At 34.1% G+C, this 20,691-nt stretch overlaps 1 protein-coding gene across 12 annotated transcripts in view; it reads right to left on the bottom strand.

The window, feature by feature from the left end:
* DMD (dystrophin) overlaps positions 1-20,691 on the bottom strand; it is a 979,751-nt gene that overhangs the window by 559,640 nt on the left and 399,420 nt on the right. For all 12 annotated transcript variants that reach the window (XM_042811110.1, XM_042811098.1, XM_042811099.1 and 9 more), the window contains 2 exons: positions 17,581-17,775; positions 10,463-10,635 (listed from right to left, as the gene is read on the bottom strand). In XM_042811110.1, coding sequence (XP_042667044.1) covers positions 10,463-10,635; positions 17,581-17,775 — 368 coding nt within the window. The remainder of the gene's footprint in view (positions 1-10,462; positions 10,636-17,580; positions 17,776-20,691) is intronic.

Genomic DNA, 20,691 nt, shown 5'->3' with positions numbered 1-20,691 from the left:
TTATTAGTGTACTCTAGAGGTCCATATCAAGCAGGTTCCAGGCGTTCATCTGGAATGAATCCCTGCATTCCCCGAGTATGACTCCAGAGGTCTTACTTTATTTCTTTATTTGCAGAATTTTCCACTGGATGCAGTATTTCCTATCATGTCAAAACAGTATTGAGTATATCATTGTTGTGGTTTTGTTTTTTGTTCCCTCCCCCAAGTATGACAGGTGAAGGAAATAAATAGCTAGGCAATTTGGTATCTTTGACAAAGTATTTAAAGAGTCTGCCTACCATTGTGAGACAGTTTGTAATGTGAATGAACAGATGAGTTTATATATAACCTTGGAAAAAGCAAAGCAACCATGTTTCACAGGAATTTAATAGTAGGAATGGCTTTGAGTTAGCTAGTTTTTATTTATTTATTTGTTTCAATATTTGTTCCTAAAATATGCGAAGAGCCATCTTACCTGGATTACTTATAAACATCTCAAAGTAAAATATGATGAACAGCAAAACTTAGAAACTCTGCAGATTACTTAACAGTATTTGCTGCCAATCGTCATTTCCATACCAGGAGAGGAAGAAGCAAATGACCAACTAGAACAATAAGATTGTAATCTTACAGAGGTATTAATACCCCAAACCTGAACTACTCAGTGTTAGAAAGCCATTACTGACTACTGTGCATCCTAAACCCCCACATGATCCAATCCTTAAGCAATCATTCCTGTTTTTTTTTTTTTTTCCTCCTTTTTTTTTTTTTTTTTTCTCCCCTCCAAGCAGGAGCAGCAGCCAGGCTTCCCAGGGGTGCATGGTAGAAGAATAAGAGACAATAGAAAAAGCAGAATGAGACGTTCAGAAAAGACATAAGGAAAAAAGATTCACCATAAAGATAGTCAAAATGTGAAACAGGTTCCCAAGAGGTTATGCAGTCTAAGACCTGCCTGGCCAAAGCCCTGAGCAACCTTTTAGACCACACTGACCCTGCTACGCCCAGAATGTTAAACTGAATGACCTTCTGAGGCCCTTTCCAAACTGAATTAGTCTGTGATTCCATGACATTAAGGGAATTAAAATCTCCTAGATGTCACCACAGCTAAATCTTACATAACATTTTAATGAGTACCTCAGAACAGATGACAACTAAGGAGCATGGACTAATCACACAGTTACCAGAAGTGATTCTAGTGACTTTCATTATGACTAACAGGCTAAGCATTTTATTTGCTTTTATATAAACATATACACCTTTAATCAGCATGCTTTCTATTTTTAACCTCAGGAAATGAGACTTAAGTGATCATGCTGCCCATCACCTGTTTCCAACAATAAGTTTCCCAGTTTCTTCAGCCAATTTTAACCAAATCTGACAGGAAGGTGTCAGCAAAGGTAACTGTGCTCTTTCAGGTTTTTGGAAAATTGCATGCTTGAGAGAAGAATGAACTCTCTTTCTCCAGAAAAAAAACAAGCAGAGAGTCACCATTGTCCATTTTGTTTATCATCTGTATTCCAGCCAGTCAGTTAATATACACATTAACCCAAAATACTGGTATGTTTTTCTTACTATGAAAAATGTGAATTTGTTATTGTTTTCAAATCTTGGCACCTCCTTCTAATTATGCAGCTGTCATGCAATACTTGAAAACAAAAGATCATCTGCTCAGAGTTATACAATCTTATACTATCACCACGCTACTCTAATAGATAGAGAACTGCCTCATGGCCTTAATGAAGTCATAACTAAAACACAATTTTCCGGAGTGATGCCATGCATAATTATAGAGAATAAAAAAAAAATAACTGTCAGCCTAATTTTTATTTTAGTATAACTTTGGAAAGTATGTTTTCAAGCCCATGCTACAAACAAATCCATCTTTTACTGGAAAAGCAAATGGACACTTAAGATAATTACAGATCAGATGAAATACCTTAAAATTCAAGTCTAATCTGGAAGAAAGTAATATATTCCAGGAAGTGACAGAATATATTGGAAAGAACTACTTACAGAGGTTCAGCCATATGGTTCCTTCAAAATAACAAACAATATATTCTGCTTACTTTTGGAGAAAATATCTGGAATGCTTCACTTTAAGGAATAAGTTTCTTTCCTATCATAAATAAAACAGTACTATCTGTAAGTTCCCAAATAAATAACTAAAAGGCTAAATCAAGTGTATAGATTACCAATTTTTCTGGAACAGAGAAGACTCCAGCAATCTGCACCATATATAGTACTGTAAAAAATCAATGCAAACACATTTTGTGCTGGTCAGTTCTTCTGGATCAAACCAGAAGTGTTTTGTGAATTCTACTCAACACCTCATACAATGATTGGCCCTTGAAATTTGAAATCTGATTAGGTGCACTGAGTTTCTGAAGGTCACCAGGATGGAAGGTCAAACGTCCTAGATCTTCAAAGTATTATTACCAAGGTCAATGACTAACACAGAATCTCTGCTTTCTACCACTCCTTTGGCTCTTTGAAATACAGGAGCATGTGCAAAACACAGAGCAAAAAAAAAGAAACTCAATCTGCCTTGGAAGAAGAAAGTGAAAATGATATTTGGTAGATGACAGCTACAATGTACACACAACTGAGAAACAGTAGACTGTGATAAAATTGTCTACAACAGAAAACTCTAACTTGAGTTCAGCTACAGATGTTAAAAGACGGCTCCCTCTACTGTCAAAAAATGCTTTTTCAGGAAGAACTTGAAGGTGGTTGTACACTGCACCATGGCAACAAAAGAGCAGTAATTCTTTAAAAAGTATCAAGGGAATTCTGCAAAGAAGCTCTCTTTAGAACATCTGTTGTGTTGGACAGAACAATAGTTCTTACAATATCGTTCCTCCTTCAGTGCACAGTTGACCAAATGTTCAACTAGCTAAAAATCACTTGCATATCTCAATCTAATGAATCAATAACAGTGAAAGTGTACCATAAGTGCCTGCATTTACAGAAAGTAATAGAAGTCATTAGAAGTAAGACATCAGTCCTGAGGATATACTGCACTTCTTTTAGGTTATGCTTACACAGGTGGATGTAGCTAAGAATAATGAGCTCGTCAGTGGTCTGAGAAAACTGGATATAAATCAGGGATATCTGTGAAATCACTAGCTGCACTAACATAATATTGTCCCTAGAGCAATTATATCCTGCATTTCAGCTGTGCCTGTTAGCTTATGACACTAACTAGAATGACATATTTTTGGTATCTGACACGAAAGCTTAAGACAGTTTATATCCAGACAATTCAGTCTATTTGCTTCTGGCCATATTTGTCTTCATGCATATTTGCATTCACATAGCTCTGAAGCTCACACATGCATGACTAAGCTGTAACATTTCTAAAATTTTTCTGATAAGTGTTTTGTTTTAGTCTGTACAGCAGAAAAAGCCACCACAATTATTTTTGTATGAATGTAATGTGTTTTTGTCACTCAGCCTTTTACAGTAAAGTATGCTAAGTTATGCTAATTGCCAGGCTTAGAAGCGGCTGACTTAAACATTCAGAATACTTTTTCAGCTGAAACATTTCATGGACAGAATAAGCAAACTATTTCAGATTATATAATCAGATCTGCTGAAGTAAAGGAATTCTGAATTGTTTGTTTTCCTCTTCATTCTACTTCACAAATACCTTCTATTCCCATTTCAAGACCTGTCTGCATTAAGCCTTAAAACAATCTGTATGACAGATTTAATAAACACATCTTTCTTTCCAAAAGCTGAAGTATTATTTTTCATTCTGGCTCAAATTCACTACTTAAACCTTAACAGATAAGTTTAAATCTTACTTGTAGCTATTCTATTTAGAAGAGGGCTTTATATACACAAGTTCATGAAAACTGGCATTTAAATAGGCACATATAAAAGGAAAAAGCATTTTTAATCTCATGCTGTAAATTAAATCTTTGTAGTTACAATCTAGACAACAAAAATATTCCCATATATTTCTCTACAAGTATTGGTACAAAACCACATCCAGACTTCCCATAATAAAAGCACCACATTACACCACACCTGTTTCTTATACAGCATTTTATACCTCTTTGCAAGCAATCAAGGAACCAGTGAAACCTACCAATACGTTATCTTGATGGTGTGATATTGGGGGGGGGGGGGGGAAGGGGTGAAAAGTGCTACATCTGTTGCAATGATTAGATTCCAAGTCACCTGCCAAGCACTTCTATAAAGTAAGTGTAGTATGGAAATAAAAACTACTTCTGTCTGAAATGATCAAATATTATAAGCTGCTTCCATTTGATTCTCTTTTGAAACCTGCCTAAACCATCTGAATCGCATGAAAGCAAGCAAGAAAGCCTACTCCACATATAACTAAGGTGTGGTGGCTATTTTCAGATTTGCATTTGAAAGGAAATCTCTCACTGAGGATGAAATAATCTGTCCTGGTTTTACCTCTCATCTTGAATTCAGAATCGAGGGTAAACCCTCGACAACAAAACTTACAACCTCAAGAGAAATACAATGAGCATACACTCTTAGATAAGGCAGCCTCTGCTATTACTGTATTTCTCTCAATATGCCTCTGCCTTCAAGAAGTTGCAGTCCTCCCTGTACTGAAATAAAGCCAGGTAGCACTCATGCTTGTTATTCATGTTATCAAAGGTAAGGAAGGAATAAAGAAATGCTGACTGGGCTTGGTGAAAGAGATCTATAGTATTTTTTTTTTTTAATTATTATTTTTTACATGTAAATGAGAACTCAGATGGAGATTAAGGTCTAAAACGTAGTTTTAAGACAGCATTTTAGTGAGAAATCCATGTACCAAGATTGGTACAGGATGAAAGAGAACTGATCCTTTGATAGTAAGAGGTTATGCAAGGTGTCTTTGGACATCTAGACACTTCTAGAAAGCTATATTCAAAAGCAAGGGGATTTTCTTAACACAATAAACTTGCATGCCTTTACACTCATCAGTTGCTTGTAGATATTATTCTAAGATTTTGTCATGCGCTAAAAAACAGAGTCAGATACTGAATAGGTCCTCTGGTCTTATTTCAGTTTTCTTAGTATCCTATCCATACATTTTCAACTAAAAGAGCACAAAGATTGGATCTGATTCAGATATCATAGAGTAACAAGTTTGAGGTTTATCAGTGGTTGGTTCTGTATGTATACAGAACACACGTAGGTTATCTTTACACTGGAAAAATAGTGATATTCTCTGTACATCTTTTTTCTATCTTGTGCCAAGCATCAGGTTATCACTCAAATCGACAGCATTTATCAGTAACACATGCTATGTGTTAGAAATCTGACTACAAAATAGTTAATTTTCTGCCGATTAATAGAATCTTATGCGTAACATACAATTTTCCATTACGTCTTACCCAGTTCTTGTAAATATCAACAACTAATTGGTAAGACAAACCACAAATAGTTGCTAATAGCACTGTTGGTACTAAAGAAAGAAAGATTTGTCTTAACAGTCTTATAATACTGTTCTTACAAGAGTTCTTCATTGTTTAATTTTCATACTATAGAAGTTGTTAGCTGCCTGACACTTTCATAAAGTCATCACCCTGTTTTGCACCACTATTCAAGATTTGGGATCTTCTCTTTGTCAAAGCAGTAGAACTTGCTCTAACTGTTCCTGTTTGAGCAGATGACCTCCAGAGGTCCCTTCCAACCTCAGCTGTTCTGTGATCAGTATTCTAAAGTACTAAAACCGCCTATTTTTTTCGAGATAACAAAGATTGACATTTGACTCTTTTGATCTTTTCAGAATTGTAAATGCTTTATAGAGATATCTGGTATGAACTTTCCTACATTCAGAACATTTAATTTTAATTTGATTTCTTATTAATTAGATGAGCATTTGTCTAGGCTCTAATGTATGCCTTGGAAAATATTTTGCAAATAAGACATGAAAAAACAGAAGTTAGTTTATAGCACACTAATAAGAGATCTTTTAGGACTATAAGAAGAATAGCAGGCTAAAAATATTTAAGCTCTCCAGTATCTGTAAAATTATTTCATTTTTAATTTAAAAACTTTCAAGAATTTGTCCTTCCCCCCCTCCCGCGTTTGCCTTGACCTCAAATATAGATATTCTATTATCCTATAGCTATAGGTTTAGAATTACTTAAAACTATTATACTGTACTTGAATTTGATTGATCCAATGATGCTAGAAATACTTCTAAAGAGCATGTACTGTTCAAAGAAACAAGACTGCAGCATAAATATCCCAAGAACACAGTGTCCTGATAAGAGAAACAAGTTCTTCCACAAATATTAAGTTGACAAAATATTATGTAGACAATCATTTAAAAATCTGTTTTCTAACATAGATTTCATAGAATCATAAAAAAGGACCTCAGAGATCAACTAGTTTCAACCCCCTGCCATTGGCAAGGTCGCTAGGCCAGGCTGCCCAGAGCCACATCCAGCCTGGATTTGTAAATATTAATTACTGTGTGTTCTTATCTACACATGAACATGGTGTTGCTTCTTAAATATTCATAATTAATTCAAAAAAAAAAAACCCTAAGGCTGCAGCAAAAAAGGGAGACTGTAGTTAAATTCTGGCACAGGGATAAGAAACTCATAGCATCTAAACAGGTAACCTTATTGATACTGACATACATCTACTCCACAACATTTCAGCTGTATTGTCATAACTCAACAACTGAAAAAGACAATGTTGAAATTTAGTGTCACGAAGGAACAGGTTGAAGTTACAAATGAAACAGCCAGGGTCATAATGGACAAATCATGGCAGTACTGCTGTGCACTCAGAAAACTAAGACCAAAGGAAAAAAATTAACAAATTCCACTTGGTGTCACCCAATACATCTGTCACAAGCACAACCACCTATGTTCTGAAATTAATACGTAAAGAGAATATTCACTCACCTCCTGTTAAAAAAAAAAAAAAAAGCAAACCAACCAGATCTAGGCTGTATTCAAAACATTAATCTCTTGAAAACTTGTGTTCTGATGAATTTGTACTTTATTTCCTGTTAACTTACAAAAGGTACAGTACAAACACTTACTCAATTACAGGGAATACACAATAGCACACTCGGTGACTGTGAAACAACTTGGAAAACAACAAGGCTTTCAACAACTGTAGAAGAACTGGATTTGTGAGCATAAACATTCAAATAGCTTTACAATGAATTTCTGTAGAACTGCAGCATGTTCTGATGTAAAGAAAACTGAAAATACAATTTGATTTCTTGTAAGGAACACACTATAAAGTTTAGCATGAAATAGCTAGATGTAAATTGGAACTTCTATTGTGTGAAATGTATTTTACATAAAAGGAAGATTTCCAGAATACACTAGCAAAGTATTCAACTAAGTTTCAAATATTTCAATGCTATCTATGATTACTAATTACTGAACAAAATGCTGAAAGAGTAATATCTGAATAAAAAGACAGAAGCATATTTTCTTGTATGAAAACCCAGTGCATTTTTTTGAGAAGGTAAATAAAACTAATGCAAATAACATAAGCAATCATTCCATACCTTTTTTTCCTCTTCCAAATAAACAATCTGCAGCTTAATATGAATTCCTAAGGCTTTTACTAACACGCAAGGTGGCAATGTACAAACCTTTCTTTCCATTCCACTAAATCTCACAACTGATTTACATGTCCACTTTTCCACAAAGTAATGACTGCAAATTCTTCAGAATTGACCTTAGACTTTTTCCAAATGTCTGTATAGAGTATCTGTGATTTCCAGGTAGTACATAAAGTCCTACAAAATCCATTTTCAGTTCTGCCTATACCTCATATACAAATTTTACCAAAAAGAAAACAGCTGTGTAGTAACATTTTTTCCTCAGACAGACCTATTTGACATCACTCTCAAACGAGATATGTAGATATTAGATTATAAAAACAAGAAAGTATGAATTTCTTTCCTTAAATGATACAGCAATGTTAACGCAACAGCATAAATAACTGAATTTCTCCTTCTGGGTCTGACGCCAGGATGTTCTGAGTGGCCAATTCCAGCCTCTATTGCTGTAAACTTTGGAAATGAGCATATTCTTTACTGTGTTTCATTAAGCAGGCATTTCAGCTCCAGTAATGACTTTTAGAGCAACAACAACTATTTACAAAACACAAACTTAAAATAGGTATTTAACATGAGTGTTTATATTGATTTCTATGAGATTTAGGGGAAGTTCTCTGCTAGTACCTGAGAGGGTAAGGGAAAGTGTTCTGTGTTACTGCAATTACAGTGATAACCGACTTGGAAATTACTTAAGTGACTTCAATTCTACTACAGTTCTTCGATTTCCTGAAGCCAGTATTCATAAATGAACAAATAGTGGTGGCAATTTTTTTTTTCCCAGACACTTTCAAACACAGAATGTATATTTCCCTTATGCACACTCCCGCGACAGCAAGACAGTGCTCCAGTAAAATTTCAAAACTGTCCTAAAAGATCATCATCAGTAATGCATCTCAAAAACAGCTTCATCCATGTCTCAATGGAAGATTTACACTGATAGTTTAATCCCTTACAGACACAAAACGCTAGAAGCAAAATGCTGAAGGCAGTATTGTCTTCCTTCATCTCCTCCTAAGCATTCATGTGCAGTCCAAATGCACCTCACAAAACTGCAGAAGCTACAGGGACCATCCCAGAGTTCAAACAAAACCGGGTGAACAGTAACACAGTAATACTGACACTACAAACAAGAGATTTAAAAGAAAAAAGGTCTGTGATTCTGGGCAGCAGTCAAGCTTATTGCCGCCCTGAGTCGGTGCCAGTCATCCTATAAGAGGATGACACCCCCAGGCAAACTCAGGCTGGAAAGAAAATGACACCTCCTACTTCTCTAGTGCCTTTATGTGGTGGCTTCAAAATACCTGACAAATACTAACTCATTTCACCTCAGAATATTTTCTGCTGCTGGCTAAATGGCACTGTAGTCTAAACAAAGGACAACTGCTACCATTGGTGGACCAAGCTTTCAGCCAACAGCACTTCTTCAGTAGAAGACAACACATATGAGAAGATCTTAAGATTTCTCAGAGATTGGTCTTTGAAGTACTGAGACCAAAATCTATGCCTTTGGCCAAAGCCACCTCTGGAAAAAGCACAATACTAAACATCCTGCTTTTGCTATCTTTGTGTGAGCAGCTGAGCTTCAGACTCAGCTTCTGACTTCTTCAGAATTTTTGTGTGGTATCATGCTGAACAAAGTTCGGTAAGAAATAATGGTATTTCTTACCACACTAGAACAGGCTTATTATTAAAAAAAGTGATATTCATGTTAGAATCTCAAAATTTTGAGACAAAACAGAGGTGACTTGAAGATTACTGAACATATTTTGGCCATGATTCTTTTTGTCTCTTTTTAAGCTTTACTCTCTCTCTCTCTCTCTCCAGCAACCTAAATCAAAGCCACTGAATGGCTTACAGCTGAAAGATCATGCCTCTACAGATTTGCAGTGACAGCTGTAGACCAATACTCATGTGTCCTTTGTTTAAAAATGTTACCAAGGTTTGGACTGTAAGACAAAATCAGCACAGTCTTAGTCTACAGAAGGTATTTTTATTTCTTCTGGTCATCACTTACAGGGTTGGATATATATCCCCATCTACTATACTGTGCAACAATTATCAATACCATAATTGAAGTTCATATTCCACTAAATTTCAAGTCACTCTCTTAGCACATCAAATGAAATTTTTTGAATAGCAAGTTACCTGAAAGCATGTCTGAAAGTGCCAACCTAGTGAAATTCCTACATATTCCTACATACACAAGCATTTTCAGTATCAGATTAATAGTTTACAATCTCAGAATTGTTAAGGACTCGCTTGTGATAATTCAATAAACATTTGAAACAATGATTTTTATTTAAGCTTATTTGTTAACCATTAAGCAACATATTAAGATAAAGTAGTAAGACCACATGCAGGAGATCAGTTTTATTTATTATCCTTCTAACATCCTTCTATATTTTTTCTCCATTACTTTGCCTTACTGTATTTTGACTAATATACAAAGACACTTAAAAAAAATGACGCTGCACTTAGAGCTGCTAACAATATTAAACATGCTCCTTAGAAATACAGTTAGAATTGCTCCTAGAACTAGTACATGCCCTACAATTACAAGGGATTTTACTCAGTTACATCTATCATAGGTTAAGATTTCTATCTTAATAATGCTGGGTATAGTATCAAATAGTTATTCTTTCATACTTATCTCAGAAAAAGGTACAATAATTGTAGTGAAACACAAATGCAATACCATCCCAGGTTTTGGACTGATAAGTGACAGTTGGTCAACATATTTACAATTTTACAAAAATACTTAAATTGCAATTTTCTATAAAATTCTCTATGCTTAGTTAGAAGAAAGTACAGTTTACAACTTCAAAAGTCATTTCTGCATAAGGAAGAGTATCACCAACAATAAACCAAATACTAACAAATGTTATCAGAAATAAGACTTTTCAAAAGTTTACTTACGCCTGTCGGTCCCGGTACATCTTGTTAACTTTCTCCCACTGGGAATTAAGCTGAGTCAGCTTTTCCTGTATATTTGCTGTTTCCCTTGGCGTAGCACTCTGCAAAGCCGGTGTCTTCTTGCTGTGAATAATGTCTATATGACCCTGGAGTCTCCCCAGGCGATCTTTAATGTTCTGTAACACCAAGATTTTTTAAAAGAAAAACAAGACATCAGCTGTAAAAAACACTGTCCACAAGCAAAAGACAAACAGGAAAAAAAATAATTTAAATGACAGCCTAGACATGATAACATTTTAGAATACAACCAGGTAATAATGACTGAATTCCCATTCTTTCTTTAAAGATGCAATTAACTACAGATGAGAAAGGTAATGGCTGTAGGGGAAGCAAAGCTCTGTTGATTCAGTCAGTCATGAATTCCAAGGGAATAATAAGCCAAGGGAATAACTGTTTTAACCCCATTCCTTCTAACAGAAAGCAGAAGAAAGTGCCACCTTACAGGCTCATGTTCAAGAAAATTCTTTCATTATTTGACAGTTAGGGTTCTCTCTTATAACAGCTTCAGCATATATTACATAGATACCAAAGTTAGAGGATGAGAAAGATAGCTTATTGGATATCAGTCCTTCTCAGGACATTGATAACTCAGCACTTCTCTTTTCACTTGGCCCTTTGCAATGCTCAGTTCTTTGTGTTTTAGAGAAAATAGTTAACAGTATTTTTGCCTAACTGTACAATGCAGACTATATTAAAAAAAAAAAAAAAAAAAAAAAGAGAAAAACCAAATTTACTCCAGGCCATGAAATCTTTAAAATATGTGAAGGAATTGAAATATTCACCCTTAGTCAATAGCCACTAATTACACAATTACTAATGCATTCAGTCTCATCATTGAATTATGCAGATTTTCTTATTTTCTCTATAAAGCAATATGTAAATATACTATATATTTCTGTTCTATGAATGAGGCAGGGTTGAGCTTATGTTTAATCCTTCAGAAGCATCTGAATGACCAAATTTGCTGGAAAACCCAATGCTGAGCAAAAATAGTATCATAAACTGCATTCTGACTTCACCAGAAAAGCTTTAAACGCAACAAAAAGTCATTAGCAGAGACTTTCTCCTTGTAAATCCGTATTTACAAGCCAATTAAACCCTTAAATACAACTGACTTGTTCAGCTGTTATGTTTTTACAGCACCACAGTCCTCATAACAGACAACATATATATTTGACTTGCTCAATGTTCTTTTGCTCACCTACTCTGAAGGACAAGTAACTATTTATACATCAACACAGTACAAAAGAGATAAAATAGAGGTTTGATACTGCAAGCTCTTGCTGACTAGAATAACCTGAACTATATAAGCTGAAATACAGAGCACATTATTGTCACAGAGAAAAAATGGTTAATTTTGTTAGGTTAATTTGTTTCTCTTTTTGATGTTCTTAGAGCTAGAAACATATAAGAACCTCTCGAAAGTATTTTAATTGTATCTCCTATCATAAAGAGTTTATCAATCACAAATTTCAACAATTTAAGTGTTATTTAAATTTCTGGCAGAGGAATTAAGTCATGGACAAAGAAATCTATTTCACTGCACACACCAATATTTACATATATATACACATCCCTATAATTTTTTTTATATACACCCACATATTAATACGTTTAGAACATTGTGTATAAATATAGTTATCTATAAATTTGAAGTGCTAAACATGTATATATAATCTTTATATATAATTCATACATATATATATATATATGTATATTTACATAATGTTTTAAGTAAACATTTGGAAAAAAAAAAAGATCCCATATAGTGAAGATGCGGTGAAGTTTTGCAATATCAGTATTTACATGACCTGACTTTTCACTTCCCTCTATTCCACAGCTCAGAAACCACACCCTGGAGCAAACATCAGCAAAAACAGCTGTGAAGAATACTGAGGTTCTGTAACTGTACTGTGTATGTACAGTATGCTCATTGCTGGCAATCTATGCGAGACCTTAGCAAACTGAGGTGCTAAGCTTTATCAAAGATTATGAAAACAATGATTTGGTGGAGAAATCTTAAAATTAGGCATTGATTTCATTGTGATAGTACAAAGCATAAACAACACAAATGCAAATGTGCATATTTCACAGCCATAGGTAAAGCAGTGTTAATCTAACTGGTTTCCCTGTTTGTTTTCACAATCCATGTTTCCCAGAATGGAATAAATCCATTTATTGAAATATATACAACTGAAACAGCATTCATACACTTCAGAATTGACAAGTGGCAAATCCCAAAATGTTCACAATGAGTCGCCAATGGAGAAGCACGCGATTTCTGATGTGTAAGGCAGATCTTAGCTTTTGTTTAGAGCAGAGCTGTTACAGACAAATAACGGTAATGCAGTTGACCTTCTATAAAAGAAATCCACAACTGAATGGCATAGGATTGAAGAAAAGAAACGAGATCACGTGCATTTGCATCTGCACAGACATAAGTGTTTTCTACATATACTCCATCTGCTCCAAGCAGGTAGCTATCAAAAATGCCTTGGGAGATTTTGTAACATAGTTAAAAGAAATGCAAAAGGCTTTAATTTTTATGAAAAAAAAAAAGGATTATATAGAAAATCATTAGCAGCTAGAGTGACAGTAGCCTTTGGGGAACGATCCATCTCATTTCTCTCAAAAAGAGAAATCTGAGTGATAGGGACTTGAAATTCAGTTCATTTCCACAACTCAGAGTTTGCCTATATCTGACAGATAAAGATTATATTTGCAAATCACACAAATTGTAAACTTCCTATAATTCAGCATACTGTTGTACTAATACCAGAACCAGTTGTTAGTAATCAAGATAAAGCAGAAAAATTCCAAGAATTACTTCTAATTTTAAAATCTCTATACACTACAACTTATAATATCTGATATGGGTATTATTGCTTTCATACAATATATTGAAAGAAGATTATGGTGGTATTCCAGAAGCATAATGCTTCGAGAAAATACTCTGTAAACCCCAAGTAAGCCACTTTAGAAATCTCTGCACAAAAAAAGGTCCCTCTCAGTAAGTGAAGGGTAATAGCTACCACATAAAGGCAAAAGAATAGAAATATATATAAATATCAGCATGAAAATATCCATATTTAAGGATGTAGAGCAACAAACAACCCACTTTTTAAGTCCAAGTAAAGAGCTGGAAACGTATAAAAGAATGAACCAGAACCATTAAAATGTTTATGCAAGGAGTTACATACATAAGAAACCTCTCTCAAAGAACCAGATGGCTTTCCATATTAAAACTATTATATAATTGAAAAATATTATAGCTAAATGTAGAATCATATTTTATAGTGTTAGCATTAAAATTAAGATTTAAAAACAAACAAACAAAAAAAACCCAGCCCAACAGCCTGATTAATATGGACTTCACTGCAAATTTGCATCATTAACTATGTAGAGTAAGTAGCCTCAGAAAATAACAGTTTTGATTTCACAGCTCAGGTAATTTTTGAATGAGTGGACACAAGTACACTGAGACTATAACAGCAATTCATAACACAAAAGCCTACTTAACACTTTCTTACATACAGCTATAAAAGCAAATATAATGAACTAAGTCCCTAATAGGCAGTTTCACGTTATCCACTCACTTCTGCTATGTTTCCATAAGCAAAAATATGTTTTAACTCTTAAGTTGATAAGTTATTTTACTTCAGAATATGCATATCATACTAAATAATCCAGTTTCAACAGGATACATAGTTTACATTAGATAACTACCACATAGAGAACATCTTGTGTAATAGGAGCAACGTAACTTGACTTCCTAAAACAGGATTAATTTCCATATATGCAAAGTGAAACATTTAACTTTCAGGAAGCATTTTGAAAACTCTAGTGCCAGTAATGATTAGCTAAACTCTTTGAACTGCAAGGATATGAAAGTATCCTTGCACATGGTCACACAATTAAGCCACGTAATTACAATAAAAGCTGCATAAGGAACTCAGAGATTAAGAGTACAGAACAAGGATGAAATTCCAGAAACTTGCTGTAACATAATGGAAAGCACAGCAATGACAGTAGAGCAGCAAGGCTCCAGGCTGTGGCAAGCAAGAACTTACCCAAATGCAACTACCACAGACACAGAAAGAAAGGAAAGCAGCTACTTACCTTCAGAAGACCTCAAATACACAGGGACCCCCACTAAGATACCCTGGCCTCCACTGCCAACCGTTGAATGAGGTCTGTGAGGGGTGGATCCTGACTCCACCCCTTCTGGTTACTCAGGTGCATTGTATGCAGCTGAGCTCCCCTGGGTTGGCCCTGCCTTCCCACCAGGTGCTCAATCACTGGTTCAGGCCCTGACTAAGGCCTACGATACACTAAGCTGTATCGTAAAACAATAAGTCTAGCATCCCAAGTGAAATGACACAAGTTACCATCAATAGTAGGTAAAAGTACCATAATGTTTCTGCTTGTAACAAAATTTGCCCTATTGAGAGCATCTCATTAAGTTCAACTTTTTAATCCTTCAATCTATGAACTGAGATTTCCCATGTGACCAGATGGAGCTCCATCTTTGACAGGACAGTAATATTCAGACTGTTTTTAAAATAGTTTAAATTCAGTCGTGAACAAGTATGTATTATGTATTAGGACACACATGACAGAACTTTTAATAGGGTAATAGAAATACTGCAATCCCTGATTTTATGAGATAGAAAGACTTGGTTTCTCTACTATTACCACTTACTCAAACTTTCAGTGAACAGAATGTTCCTAGAAGCTGGTGTGTGCGGGCTTACTAAATGTGCCTAATAATAACAATAATAATAACAATTTACTAAATTTTAGAAGTAATATTATTTTTGGATACACATACACATATTCCTTTAAAAAAAAATAATTACATTCCTTTGATATAAAAAGTGACTGTTAGAACTGTCTTTGCAATTAATAAAAGCATATTTTTCATTTCTATTTGATATTTATCATACTGGATTACAGAATTAACTAGAATGATTTCCAGCAATCAGATTTAAGTCTTAATACACACGTTTACTTTGGAGAAAAAAGTTCAAAGTGGTTAGCACTGAAAGATTCCAGTAAATAAACTTATTTTTCCTTCTAAGGATTAATTGAAATAGATCATTTATGAATGGGAGTGAAAAAGAAACCTTACAAACTCAGTTTTAAAACACAGAGCTATTCATGACAGCTTTGTAATTTGATTCATGCAAATCTGCTAGGGATAAAAATCAACCACAATTTAATTTCAAACCTTTCCCAACCAGCTGCTGAACAATTTATGCACTACTTTTCTATTTTTACTGCAGGATAATGACAATGATGAATGCTTTTACTTGGAAATAAATATTCATAAAGCAGGCTCAGATCAAAACTATACCCTTCCAAAAACCCACAAATGTGCAAGATCCATTTACCTCTTCTGAGAGATTTATTTGGAAGATGGAAATGTGCCCACAAATGCATCTCGTAACAATTTAATAGCTCAGTTAAATTAAACCTATGGCAATGCTTACTTCTAACCTCAGTAATCAATATTATTAAAGTCGGTGTCAACTCTAATAGCAACAAACATACGTGGGTGAAGAACAGATTAGTTATGGATGTAAATCAGATAAAGATGGTCCAAATGTCAATAGGAAGTCAACTGCCAGTAAACTACTTGATCTAGGTCACTGTATTTCCAGCCCATCTAGTAATGAGCATAACGAGTTTACAGACACGGACAAAGTGTTAGTTCATTTAACTATGATTTACATGGTCTATGCCTCATTTTTTTTTTTAGAAAATTAACTTAGTACAGTCAATACTCAGAGTCCTTTAATCTGCTAATACTAAATCACAAGAGGAAAAAAGGAGTGATCTGCTGTTTCTTTTCACAGACCTATTGTCAGTTATTCTCTTGCTCCAATACTTTAGTTTTGTGCTTCCCTGGACAAACTATACTCCTAGGAAATGTAAATCATTAATTTTTAAGAGATAATAAGCATATCTATGTCTGCAAATATACACACATATATACACACAAACACACAGAGATGCCATATGTGTATATATAAAGGTATCTATGCAAGAACTACAAATGGGCTCCTTGAGGGCACTTCAGATCTTACCAGAGACCTTATTCCGATTCTCCCACAAAGCTTATTTCATCTGAATGACTGCAGACAGATTTTAGATTCTTTGGGCTCAAGTTTCTTTTGGTTAAAAACTTTCCCCAAATGGTCACAGAAATAATGGAAATGTGGTCTTATGTGTTGATGGTAATTTGAAATTGCTGTATTGCATACAGCAGTTAGGCACAATTTTTTACAAGGGTTTATTCACAAACACTATTCTGCAGAAGCAGATAACTCATTCACCTACTTAGCCTTACAGTGTTAATCTTGTTCTCTTATTCAGTCATTCGGTATTGAAAAAATCCTCCAATTTCAAGGAGCAATAAAGAAAATGGACCATAATATTTAAAGTTACATTAACAGTTCTGAATTAGACTTCTCGTAATTATATTAGCTACCTGTTGGACAGCATTTTTTGTATAGTAAACTAAACTACAACAGTTGCGTAGGATATATCTCCAATCAGACTTTAAGTTTTCATAGTCCAATATGCAAAGGAACAGCTACTTGATTATTTTTTTTTTCTTTTTTTTTCTGATCTGTCACACTAAAATAAAGCTGTCCGAGATCACGTGTGGACAGGTTTTAAGTACTTACTAATTCATTCAAAATAAAAACACGTAAAGTAAACTTTAACCACAACTGCAATTTTAAATACAGAACTGCCTCTCTCCACCCTTTCTCCCACTATTCCACTCAGGGTTATGTTGTGCAGATACCTTAATGCCTTTGCTTTTCACAGAATCACTTTTCTTACTAATCTGGGTGAAACAGATAAAAACATATGAAACCATCAGTGCTCTTACATTTCATAGCAATGTGTCTTCATATCTAAACATCCATATAGGCACAAATCACAGCGGAGTTGAGTACTTATAAAAATGTGTAAGTGAACACAGGCTGCCAATAAAAAGCAGCCCCAAAATCACACAAGCGTAATATTATAAAGAAAACATTCCATCTTACCTTGAGACATTCTTCTTGTTTCAAGAGGTCCTCACAGTCCTTAGCCTGCAGAACAGGAGAATTAAGGCGTTCTTCTACTTCAGACAGCGCTTGCAGAAGCTGAAGGATCTCTGCCAGGTATGTAGAAGGCACGTAAGCGGTTTCCACAGTCATACTTTCAGTCATCACAAAAGTCGTATCTTCGTAAACTGTTTGCTAGTACAGACATACAAGAGAATGTTTCCTTTAGTTTCTCACCTCTACACAAATGTATAATTTATTGCAATTTCCAGTTCATGACCTAGAACCAATTAAAAATTATTTACAAGGCCAAAAGCAGAAATATTTGAGTTATTTTACACAGATCACTCACGTTCCCCTAATTCGACTGAAATGGCAGATACTAAAATTGATCCATAGGGAAGTATACAAACTTCTCTTTTTCCAATGAAATTAAGATAGGAAATGCAAAAATACTTTGAGATTACGACATTACTGGGATTTTAGTGCTAACAATTTCATCTTAAACTGTTAAATCTCTAAGAATATATCCTTCTTTATAGAAATTCCATGCACACAAAGCCCAAAATACTGACATTTCAAGGTGTCAAATAAAATAATGACTTGCCTTACAGATACAATTTCTTAGGTTACATGCAAGATAAAACTAGGTCAATTCAGTACTTACAGTAACATACTAAAATCTCTCTCTTCAACCTTGGAAGTATAATTTGGAATTTCAGTATTTGAATATTTAATGGATAAAATTCACAGAGGAACTCCCAACAATACATTTCTTCAGAAATATATATATATATATATTTATAATATATATATATATAATTTTTTTTTCCTAAAGATGTGTATTTTCGGTAATTTGGACAAATATGAACTAGACACGCTATTCTGAAAGCACATGCATACACCAAGTGCAAGAGAGTCCTGAGTATTTTGTGTCAAAACAGAGTGTTGATCTATAGGTTTTGGAAATATATTGATATATTAGGTGATAAAAAGGTAACACATTAATTCTCCATTTTTCTGATTTGATGTGTTTGTAGACCACAAAAAAAATAAAAATAAAAAAAAATAAAAAAAAATTGTGCTTGAAGCTTCATTTAACTGAACTCCAAATAGATGTTCACCTGTATGTCATTCAGAATATTATATATATATATATTTATATTTAGAAATATATAAACTCTGATTTGATAAGCATAGGTTACTATTTGTCTATTTTATCACAGCACATAGGATTCCTAGTGTGGGAGCACAAATTCACTGAGCTTGGTCCTTGCCTTCTTAAAAATACAAACTTTACTTATTGAAGACCTCAAAGAAATGTTACAAGCAATTGTTGGTTAACATTCAAAAATCTCATTACTTAGTTGTTCCAGTCCTAATACAGATAATCGAGGATTTTGGAGCACTGTCTGTGAATGCATCTGTGGTTCTGGAGAGAACAGCATCATTAGTAAAGGAAAACAAAACCAAACACTATTTCCTACACACTACCTCAGCAAGGTGTCTCATTTTAATTGATCTATTTTCCATATCCATCTTTTCATGATTTCTCCCCTCTGTTACTCATCTTAGCATTTGGTTCTTCAGTTTTCTTTTAAAAGTCTTATAATATGCATACACACATTTGAGTAGCTGTATGCATATTAATGCATATTACAAATAAAATTCATGAAGTTATCTCTAGATTTGTATTATTCTGCTGCATTTCCTATGCAAATTTAATTGCTTTGCTTATACTATTTTAACAAAATGACTTTCTCAGGACATCTGCTAACACTGAAAACTCTTACTGCCATCATATCACTACTATAATTTTTATTTTATATAATTATATAAAATAAAATGTTTAAAAATTGGTCCTCTCCCTTCCCCGTATGTTTCATGAATCACACTCTGCAAGAATAACATTTTACCCCAGTTAACACAAAGAAAAAAGCTCTCTGTGTTGATTAGATAATGGGAGATCCTCAATAAGCCACTGAGCCATGCAGCAATATGTTTCCATTCCTCAAGACTGTGTTGAGACTCTTCTACATACAATGAGGAACTACATCTTTACAAAAAAAAAAAAAAACAACAACAAAAAAAAACAATTTAACAGCTTTTCCCTGTTTGACAGAGAAGACAGATTATTGATATTCAAGTAAAGGGTATGAGGTTATTCACTCAAAATAAGGTTACAGGAACACGTGAAATGACACACACAAGATAATTAAATTCTGACACTTTATTATTCTACTTTTCTAATCTGAATTTAGTCTAATAACTGTGTATATATAGAGTATACACATAATACCTGTTTACATAAAATAGAATCTGTGCCCTCATACTCTTAAAAAAAAATCCTGAAATCAGACAAAAATCAAATAGAAATTTGATGTGTGATTACTTATTAGCCACTTACTGTGCCTAATTAGTTAGAGTAATGACAAAATATCCACCCATTTGCTACAAATGAGTGATAGAAGAGTACTCTTCCAGGCAAAATTTACTAAAATTTGAAGGCAGGGCTGAACTGATCTATATGGTTTACTCATTCCTCAAAGTATGTGTAATATTTAATGCCCATCAATTCAATTGTGGCATAGAGCCACAATTTTATTGTACTTAATAATTTGTTTATTTATACTAAAAGTTAAACTGTAAATTACTACAACCAGATAAATACATGGATGAATCACAATTTGAAAGAAGTCCACCAGAACCCATCTTCATATTTGGCAATATTATTTCATACTTTATTCTAAAGAAGAGGAATCCAAATGAATTAGTTTCTGAATAAATAAATGAGTCTGAAACGTGCTAAAACTGCAGAAGTGTGTTTTTCAAGACACTGCAGGAATTTCTTTCATTCTATCTTGACTTTGTTGATAGTAGGATAACAGAGCTTAAGGCATCTTGCACTAAGGAATGGAGAATAGGCATACACAAAATTGATCATTTTAATGAGTAAGGAAAGATATTTTTGTTTTGCTGTTTTTTCAAAGTTTGCTGGAATTATCATGAAGATACAACAGGCACAGTCCTTCCCTACATTCTGGGCAAGCATCTTTACCAGAAATGTACACATGAAACTGAATAGTATACCAGCAGTATACTGTAAGAAGT

The sequence above is a fragment of the Centrocercus urophasianus genome, unplaced genomic scaffold (assembly GCF_019232065.1).
Source record: "Centrocercus urophasianus isolate 14NV4802_14NV808 unplaced genomic scaffold, USGS_Curo_1.0 seq_12, whole genome shotgun sequence".
Classification (NCBI taxonomy): Eukaryota; Metazoa; Chordata; class Aves; order Galliformes; family Phasianidae; genus Centrocercus; species Centrocercus urophasianus.
The sequence above is the reverse complement of the archived record's forward strand: the minus strand, read 5'-3'. Positions and strand labels throughout refer to the sequence as shown.